At 42.5% G+C, this 10,286-nt stretch overlaps 1 protein-coding gene across 5 annotated transcripts; it reads left to right on the top strand.

The window, feature by feature from the left end:
• Positions 1–701: 701 nt before the first annotated feature.
• On the top strand, positions 702–10,286 carry Galt (Galactose-1-phosphate uridylyltransferase). 5 transcript variants are annotated; one of them, XM_080270567.1, is made up of 9 exons: positions 702–731; positions 1,741–1,915; positions 2,797–2,966; positions 3,594–3,802; positions 4,585–4,690; positions 5,206–5,328; positions 6,351–6,570; positions 7,010–7,277; positions 10,182–10,286. In XM_080270567.1, the coding sequence occupies exons 2-8, from the start codon at positions 1,864–1,866 to the stop codon at positions 7,228–7,230; spliced, it is 1,101 nt and encodes a 366-aa protein (XP_080126693.1). In that variant the 5' UTR covers positions 702–731; positions 1,741–1,863; the 3' UTR covers positions 7,231–7,277; positions 10,182–10,286. The 5 variants fall into 5 exon arrangements, with proteins under 5 accessions (XP_080126693.1, XP_080126692.1, XP_080126691.1 ...); XM_080270566.1 differs by lacking the exon at positions 10,182–10,286 and adding an exon at positions 8,693–9,304; XM_080270565.1 differs by lacking the exon at positions 10,182–10,286 and adding an exon at positions 8,409–9,304.

The following is a 10,286-nucleotide window of genomic DNA, read 5'->3' as shown; positions in this document are numbered from 1 at the left end:
TTTCTGAGCTTACGCTAGGATCTCTGATAATTATGAGCCCCAGAAAATCGCTGGTAAGTACTAAAATATGTAAAAAGATATACTTATCATGGCTGTTTAAAATCGCTAGAATGACGCTAAATAGAGAGAAATCCAGATAATTATAAGAAAAAGGGCTAAAATCTCTGAAGCGTCGCTGAAACTATGTAAAAATTAACAGATTTGTTGGCGCTGAGCATTTACAATAGCCGGTTAAGGGATTTGAATATTTCTACATGAAGCAATGAAGTTTAAATTGGTATCTGTGCAAGTGACAAGGGGGTGAGGGTGTTTGTTTACATGTGAGTTGACATATTGATAATTTATAACAGTCTTCCTGGATTTTTGTGGATATATTTATGTAGAAAACTCATCAGTGTAATGCGGAAAATACTAAGCATTGCAAGTACTAATGGTAATATATCGCCAGTTTGCATGACAGGCAGATTTGTGTTTGTTTACGATCATATTCTGGATTGATATTTTTAAACAGTTCTTATTCAATTAGCGGGATAAAATCATGGGGGTATCATATATCGTGCCATTTTTGGTCCTTCCCGCTGTAATACATGCTCTAGTTAGGGTGAAAAATATAAGGACTTTATCTGAGCGAGGACAGAAATATAAATATACAACCATCTCGACTTGTGATTAAGAAAATTCGTAAGTATATTGAGTTGCGGCGACGAGGGAGGAGGAGGTTAACGTGGCGGGTAAGATAAGGATAAGGGAACACTTGGGAAGGAGTGATAATGGCTGAAAATAAGAGTGGAAAGTAAGTGGGGAGTAAGGTAAGGTAAATGTGTGGCAAAGGAACTAAAGAATGAATGAAAGAGGACAGTATAAGATCTATGGAAAGAAGGAGGAGGTCTGTATGAATGGTAAGATAAGAAAGGAGCTCTTGGGTGGTGATAATGGGTGAAAATAAATGTTTAAAGAATGAAGATTGCTTGGAATTGATGCTGTGCCATCATGAATGTTAAACAAGAGAGAAACCAACTCATATTAGAACATGACAGCAACCGAGTGACAAGTTCAGTGATGTCTAGAAATATGAAGTTTAGTAATTTGGAATCATAAAGTAACCAGCTGTACCCTTTATTGTCAGATCTAAGTTAGAGAATAAGAGTATTGTAATGGGGAAATATGGGAAATAGAAATAGAATATGGTATAGGTGAAGAAATTAGGTTAGAGAATAAGAGTATTGTAATGGGGAAATATGGGAAATAGAAATAGAATATGGTATAGGTGAAGAAATTAGGTGACACGAATATTGAGAAAAAAAAAAAATATATACCGGTAGTTTGTTTTAATGTCTGTAAGTATTAGGGAAGTTAAGGTTAATACTTTTTTGAATGGCTGACCACCTTAGTTACAGTGACAAATTATTTGGTATTTTTAGAGTTTTGGACAGTCACACCTCATGGTTAAGTTGGGTTAGGTTGGAATAGAGGAGAATGGTTGGGTTAGTTTAGGTAGACTAGGTTAGTATGGTTCAGTTTGATTAGTTTAGTAGTTTAGATTAGAAAAAAAACATAGCTTAATTATGTATAGGGTAGAGTTTAAGTTAGGCTGGTTAGAAAAAGCCATAAGAATAACTGCTTGTCCAATACTGCAAATTTATCAGTTATTTTTCATTTATGTAATGGAGCTTGAGTAATTATTGATATCAGCAGGAGCAAAACAGCGCCATTAAACCATTACCGGTATCTTCTGCACAGACAACAGCCGCTCAGTATCTGTCAACAAGGGGCAGATGCAACTGATAAGAGATAAGGCAGGGAGAGACTAAAGCTTGTCAGTTGCCCTCATGGAGTGAAGCCTGGGAAGGACAGCAGGACAGAATGCAGGACACAGGGGAGGATAAACAGGCTACTGAAACATTTGCCCCAGATGGTAAGATCTTTTACTTTTTTTTTTTTTTTAATGTGTCCGACTCTGGGCATAGGCTTCACAGCCTGCTATCAAGGCCCAGCAGTCCTCCTACATACCATACACCTCTACATGTCACCACTTCTGCTCTAACACCCACCATCCATATTGAATACATTCTAGGGCTGTCTCATGCAGGGCTGGTGTATTGGTATTAGCGGGGGTATTTTTACGACATGTCGGCGGGTCTTCTGGTAGATCAGTAAAGCCTGATTTAATGAAATTCAAATCCTTAAATTGTTCCCTGCCCCAGCCGGGATTCGAACCTGGGTCCGTCAGGACTGCAGGCCACCTCTCTACCGATTGAGCCACCGTCTCCCCCATAGTACTCTATATGCAGTATCTTGTATAGAGGATAAAGAACCAAAAGCTAGGCCACAGAAAATGCAACTGTTACTCTGTGTTATTCTTCACCCTTTCAATAAGATTACTTAATTGTTTGATGACGTTTGTGGCACCAGGCTTATCTAAATGTCAGACCAGTTGAGTGCAGGTTAACTTGTCCTCCTGCAAACCATGCTATTTTTGAGGGATAGGGAGGGAGTTGAGGGATGGTTGTGTAACGAGGCAGCAGTTATATCAGTGTCTGCAGTACCTTGCCCATGATACTCGTTTTACTCTAACTTGGCCAAAAAATTTACATCTCTATCTTGAGTGCTAGGTTGTAATACTAGGCTAATGCTATAATATGATGCTAGTCACGAGAAAGTGCTATGGAAAGGATATAGAGCCATAACTTCGTCTTTTTCTGCCATTGAGCTATGTGAAATAAGTTGCAAAAGGACGAAAATTTTGGCCAAGTTAGAGAAAAGAATGGTATAATATTAACTTCCTTCCCTCCACAGAGCACCAACACATTCGCTACAACCCACTACGAGGAGAGTGGGTACTGGTTTCGCCACACCGTACCAAGCGGCCCTGGGCGGGGCAGGTGGAGCGCCCCCCAGATGAAGACCTGCCGCGCCACGACCCTAAAAACCCGCTCTGTCCACGTGTCACTCGGCCCAACGGACAGGTAGGCTGGGTGTGAGAGGATGCATTAGGGTAGGTTAGAATGAGGTAGGAATATGGTAAGTTGGGTTCATTTTAAGGTAGGATTGATCAGGGTAAGTTGAGTTCATTTAAGACAGATAGGCTTAGGTAGTGGCAAGTACAGCCCTTTATGACTTTCCGGCCTCTGACTCTACCAATCCACTCTATCCGTTGGCAAGCTGAGTTAAGTCATGCCTTGTGCTCCCTCTAGGCTTTGAAAGGTTTAATATAGAATGTTGCTGTTGGACTCCTGGCTTAAGCTACCTTTCTTCTGACATTTAGCATCTTCCTTTCAGTGGCTGGGGAGGGAATTGATTGATGTTTGTATAATCAGGAAGCAGAATCATGTATCTGTATTGGTGCTGCCCCATCCATTTCCTGCACATGGTACCTGTTAATGTTTAGGTTTACTGTGCATCATTGTGAGGAAAATTGATGCACTTTCTGTAGGATCCCCAGGAAACCATTACAGTACTGTACTGTATAATGTGTTTAGTGAATAAGTGGAAGTTATTATTATTATTATTATTATTATTATTATTTTTGCGGTTTTTGTAAATAGTAGTGATAACACAAAATTGTCTGCAGTGGAAGTTATTTGTATCCACAGGTAAACCCCGACTATAAATCAACCTTTGTGTTCCCCAACGACTTTCCGGCCCTGTTGAGTGACTCTCCTGCGCCGCCCAGTGATGATGATGACCCACTGTTTCGGAGTGGCGCGGCGCGGGGGGAGTGTCGTGTCATGTGCTTCCACCCCCACACCGATGTCACGCTACCTCTTATGACCCTGGTGGAGGTGCGGGCTGTGGTGGATAGGTAGGTAATTGGAGGGAGAGTGACAGCCAAAAATAACCCTTCCCCATGATGGCAGAGTACAAATAGGGGGTCTATAGGGAGAATGATGTAAGCTGTGGTGGATGGTTGGGTGATTGCTTGTAGATTATCTGCATAGTAATTAAGTTGCCTTTCTCTCTCTCTCTCTCTCTCTCTCGTTTCTGTTTTGAAGTCCGTAGAAACTTGCATAAAGATTGTGTATTAAAACTCCCCTACAAATAATATGCAGTAATGACCATCTACGGTATATTAAAAGTTTGATGACTGGCTGGGAATTACAGTCATGAGCTAAGGTTTGCTAACACTTCTCTTTGGTAGTACAGTTTGTTACATGTACTTTTGTAATGTGACAGCCGTATGAAGCACGCACAAAAAAACATATGTGAAAAAGAGTACTGTACTCTGTCTCTTTTATTGTGGAATGAAATATATGGAAAGCAAAATACAATGCTGACCATGGAGGATTTTATCAGATTTTGACTTATGGTTGAACATCACAGTGAAAGGCAAAAGAATGTTTGCATGCTCACAGTCTAAACTTAAATCCCTTCACTACTGATATACATTTTTTAATATAAATTGTGCCCCTGCCAGACAGTTTTATGCAGTTAAGGAAAGAACGCTTGTATTGACACGGTAATGAATCCTATAGCCAGCCTCTCCAGTATAGTCTTTCTCAGTGGTAGGAATATTGAAAGGGAGAGACATTGTACTGAGATTGTTAAGTGAGGCCTGACTGTATGCTTCATCTTCAAATGTTGCAGATGGATTGAGGAACTAGAGGAGCTGGGGAAGAAGTGGGTGTGGGTGCAGATATTTGAGAATAAGGGTGCCACCATGGGCTGCTCCAACCCACACCCACACTGCCAGGTTAGTGTGTGTGTGTGTGTGTGTGTGTTTCTTTTTTTAATGTAAGGAAGAAGGAACCAAAGGCCAGGAGCCCACAAACCATTCCTTCCAAGAAAAAAACAAAAACAAGACAAAAGAGAGCCAAATTCAAGATCTGTTCATTTCAAGATGCCTGGACACACTGCCTTTGAAAGACTGGAGATCATCGAAAGTAGGAAATACAGACAGAGGGAGACAGTTCCAGAGTTCACCATTTTACTCTAACACCCAGATTTGATTATTCAGTTGACACTCGTTTTAAGCTTGATAGTTTACGTAGTGTCTGGCAGGTGTGTGTGAAGTGCTGTCTGTTTACTTACTGTGTTTTTATACTGTCTGTTTCCTTACTGTCTAATATGGTACTGTCTATTTTATTAACTATCCTCTTACCATCTATTTTCTTACTATCAGTTTTCATACTATTTTCTTACCATCTATTTCCTTACTATTTTCTTACCATCTGTTTTCTTACTGTCTGTTTTCTTACCTGTTCTCAGATCTGGGCATCCTCCTTCCTGCCAAATGAACCACAGATAAAAGACGAGAATCAGCGTCAGTACTACCTTCAACGTGGCACCCCGATGCTGATGGACTACGTTGCAAGGGAGCTGGAGAAGAAAGTATGTTGCATCGTTGGCATGTTGCACCATATACAGTCTGTCTATCTATTGCCAGACGCCTTAAGGGTGGCCACAAACAAATCGCCTCCATGTCTCCCTGTGCCCCGCCATTTCATTGTCCTGCTCCCAGCTCACATCCCCCTCTCTCATATACAGTACCTCTCCACTCCATCCTTCATTTTATCCTTGTGTACAGACTGGATCATATATAGCACTGCACTAGAAACTTGGCACATTTTATCTTATGTGTTGGACAGATGGCTCAGGCTGCTGGTGTGGGCTTGGATGTGGCAGTGGAGGAAGTTAATGAAGGATGCAAGTTGGATATAACATGAGAAAGCTTGTGATGGGGTGGAAGAGGGGGGTTATATGTGTACTACCATGAATTACATGTACTATCTGCTGTGAATATTTAGCTTCTCAAGTAATATTGGTACACATCCTGAAATATCATGTACAGTACAGTCTAATGCAAAAGTTCATTCACCTCTCCTGCTTCTCATTCACTGCTAGATTCATTGATGCCTTAATGTGGCTGATTGAATAGCATATCATCCTACATTTTTGTGTACTATTATGCCTTTTTGTCCTCTGTAAGCCCCTTTGTCCACTACACCTCATTCAAGTATTTATAACTCCAGTGATGAGACAGAGAAACATATTGAGGTGGTTTGGCCATGTGGAGAGGATGGAGAGTGAGAGACTGATGAGGAGAGTGTATTTGAGTCAGGTGGAGGGGGGGAGAGGGAGGGGGAGGCCAAGGATGAGATGGAGGGATGGAGTGGAGAGGTATATGAGAGAGGGGGGTGTGAGGTGGGAGCAGGGCAGTGAAATGGCGGGGGACAGGGCGACATGGAAGTGATTTGTTTGTGGCCACCCATTACAGGATTAAGGCGTCTGGCAATAGATAGATAGATAGATGAGACAGAGGCAGAGGAGGGGAATGAATTTTAGTATTGTACAGTATTTGGCTATTTCTCATCACAATCTTCACACACGTTCAACCTTTACCCACCCAACAGGAGCGAATTGTAGTGATGACCGGCGACTGGGTAGCGCTAGTGCCGTTCTGGGCGACGTGGCCGTTTGAAGTGATGGTCCTGCCGCGTCGTCGTCACGTGGCACGCATGACACACCTCACGCCGTACGAACGTGACTCTCTGGCGGAGGTTATACAGAAGCTGACCACCAAATACGACAACCTGTTCCAGTGCTCCTTCCCTTACTCAATGGGCTGGCATGGTGAGTAAGGTGGCTAGAGTTAATTTTTCACCTGATGGAACTGGGCCAACAACTTGAATTCAATTGTGGTTGCATGAAATTTGATGAGCTTTATTTTTGAGGCAGGGCTGAGCCTCCTTGGTTACTAGGCAGATCAACCCTCCTGCCTGACTACAGCTGGCCATCAACAGAACTTAAAGGGGTTAGGGAGCTTTGCCAGGTTAGAACCAATGCCCTATATACTTTTTTCACAGTTAACTTGGCCTAAAAATGTCTTCTCCTCATATTGAATGCTGATATTTGATGGTAGCACTAGAATGATGCTAGTCTTGAAGAAATGCCCTGGAAATTATGTAGAGCTGTAGCATTGACTTTTTCTAAAATGCAAAAGGACAAAAATGAAGGTCCAGGTTAATGTGATCAAACTATACCAGTAGTGACTTATTTCCTCAATCTTCAGGTGCACCCACAGGAGAAAGACTAGAGGATGCTGAAGCTGAAAAGTATTGGGTATTTCACGGCTGCTACTTCCCTCCCTTGCTGCGCTCGGCCACAGTCAAGAAATTCATGGTTGGGTACGAGATGTTGGCCCAGGCTCAACGTGACCTGACCCCAGAGCAGGCTGCCGCAAGACTCAGGGACCTGCCTGACGTGCATTACAAGCTGGCCAGTCAAGAGTAAATGGTCTGCATGTGCCAGATAGAGTCAGGATTCCAGGGGACTCAGTGGTGAGTGAATGAAGGAGGCCCATTTCATTGTGCATGCTGTTAAGTAGTTCTCATTGTATAATTTTTTTCTCTTTCCTTGCTTTCTAGACCCACCTTCTCATATTCTCAAGTGGCAAAAGGGAGGTTAGAATGATGTAGATGTGTGAAGTATTTGGGTGCAGCATTATTGTTGTTTCGGCCCCAGGTTCATCAGCATGTGAACAGGTTGACTGCAGGCTGAAGCTGCCCTTCTCATGTAGCCACCACTCTCTTTTGGGGGAAATGGGGAGAGAGTTAAGGGACACTGGTGTAACAAGGCAGCTGTCATATCAGTGCTGTCAAGTGGAGGTGTCCCTCTTCACCATCTGTTGATGTGTGATATGTTTGAGTGCACAGAGCTAAGATAAAGCACTGTGCACACTTTTGTTTACTTCTCTTAATTTTACTTAGTTGGTAGCCTTTAATTACAATATTTGTGTTCCATTTCTTGTTGTTGGGTCTTACCAACTCTCTGAAATAATGGAGTGTTGTGTTAGGGTGATGATATTGATAACTTCCCAAAATTGTCATTGAACTGCAATACTTGCCAGTAACTGTTACAAAGTGGCACACATGTTGCTCCTCTGCGAACATTATATTTATTGACTGCTTGATTGTATGAAAGTAAGTGTGAATAGTACAGTTTAACTTATATAACTGAGGTGATTATTCCAAAGGCTTGAATGATACCATAATGGTTTATGCCTGTGAAGTGGGACCAAGAATCTGAAGGCTTCAGTGATAGATGTATCATCCATTTCACTGGTGTTCCAGAAATATTTACATTACTGTATTGGGAAATAGTTCAGGGATAATTTAACTTCTAGGCAGGGTACAATGATGTCTATCTGTCTGTCTATCGCCAGACATCTCAGTCCCACTGGGGGTGGCCACAAACCGATTGCCTCCATGTCACCCTGTCCCCTGCCATTTTGCTGCCCTATCACCAAATTACATCCCCTTTCTCAAATACAGTGCACCCTTACACAATGCGAACTCACATGGTGAGAATCACCTGCAGTGCGAGGTCAACCCAGAATCTGCTTATTTTTATCGAATGCAAAATCTGTGACTCAAACATCCCAACATGTGAATCGGCTGTATGATTCCAAGGCAAAAATGGACTTCCCGCCATTGCTACGAGTGTCGAGCTGGACAATGCGAGTCAGTCACACGAAGGCAGGTGGCTGGCAACGAGCCAGATTCAAAATGGTGGGCGGCTGGCCAGCTGTCTCCATGCCATCTACCGACGTTCCTGGGTAAACAGACACTTCTCCATATCACCGCGAGAACACATGTTGTACCTCGCATCCTGTGGTCCGTTTTAGCATCATAGCAGTACTCATCTGTTGATCATGGTCTCAGCTGTCGACTTTGAAGGATTTTGGTACCTCCAGAGACCTCAGCAGTGACAGTGACAGTGACAACAGGTCGCCCTGCCCTGTGGGGCAAGAGTAGACACCCCAAGCCTTGGATACCCCCCCTTTCCTTCTTAACAAGCCGAAAAATCACTTAAATAAAGGTACATGGTGTTCTACTTGTTGTTTTATTTGTTGGTCCAGCTAGAAGTACTATTAGACAAAGTATTAGGAGGGTAGAGTAGGCTGGAAGGGGACTCGAAGACCAAGCCCTGGGTGGGCTGTCCACCATAAACCATTTTTCCCATAAGTTGTTTGGTTCATGCAGTGCAAAATTGTAGAATGCAAGGGTTTCTGCTGCCCATAAACTCGCATTGTGTGAGGGTGTACTGTACCGCTCCACTCCATCTCGTCCTCAGTCTTCCCCTCCCTCTCTCACATAGACCTTCCTTGTCAGTCTCTCACTCTCCATCTTCTCCATATGGCCAAATTAGCTGATTAAAAAGACAAACTTGTACGTCACCTTCAACTATACCTTGTCACTGACAGGATTTGAAACCAGGAATGTTACCAGAAATTGCATTCCCGGTAATGTCGTAAGAAGAGCTTTTTTTTTTTTTTACATATAACAGGGATACATCTGCTGTTTCATCCACCTAAGATGCTACTGGATGTCTGTTGGATAAGGAAATTCAAAACTGTAACAGCCTGTCCCATATTTACCTGCTTTGAGGTGTAGAGGCATTAGGTTATGGTGATTATGGTTATGATAATGATTGGTGAATGATGATGGTTGATGACGACAGTGATATGATTGATAAATGATGATTGACGACGACGACGATGATGATTATGATCGATGACAACAACAATGATGATGATTATGATTGATGACAACAACATTGATGATGATTATGATTGACGGCGACGACAGTGATGATTATGATTGATGGCGATGACAGTGATGATTATGATTGATGACGACGACATCGATGATGATTATGATTGATAACGACAGTGATGATGATTATGGTTGATGATAATGACAGTGATGATTATGATTGATGGTGACGACAGTGATGGTTATTATGATTGATGACGAGAGATCATGATATTACGATGATGATGATACGGCCTGGGCTTATCTGGCTGTGAACCCAGTGGACCGCAGGCTGAAGCATCTACGGTTCACCATCCTCATTTTGGGAATTGGAATTGTCGGGAGGACTAGCACCAAAACACTTTTTTTTTCTTCTTGGAGGGAACAGTTTGCCGGCTCCTGGCCTTTGGTTCCTTCTTCCCTGCATTAAGGAAAAAAAAAAAGTGGCTACATGATACTAAGAAAGTCAAAGATACAGTTACATGAGATGGATGATATAGAGTCAAGATAAGGACATAACACTGGATATGGAAATAGTTGGAGAGTCTCCTAGAATTTCAGTGAGACCTGGAGGGCCTCACTGGGAAACAGGAAGGGAGTTGAGGGACATTATTAGTTTCATTTTCATTCTTTTTTCTGGATAACCAGGAAGTGGATCTCCCAGGCCATATTGGTGCCACTGCATGAAGGCCTCCCTGTCCAGCATTGTATGTCCTTAAGGTTAAATAAGGATAAGGATAAAATAAAAATCCA

This window comes from Coenobita brevimanus, chromosome 41 (assembly GCF_032717465.1).
Source record: "Coenobita brevimanus isolate Jiangsu-jjx chromosome 41, ASM3271746v2, whole genome shotgun sequence".
NCBI classification, from domain to species: domain Eukaryota; kingdom Metazoa; phylum Arthropoda; class Malacostraca; order Decapoda; family Coenobitidae; genus Coenobita; species Coenobita brevimanus.
The sequence above is the reverse complement of the archived record's forward strand: the minus strand, read 5'-3'. Positions and strand labels throughout refer to the sequence as shown.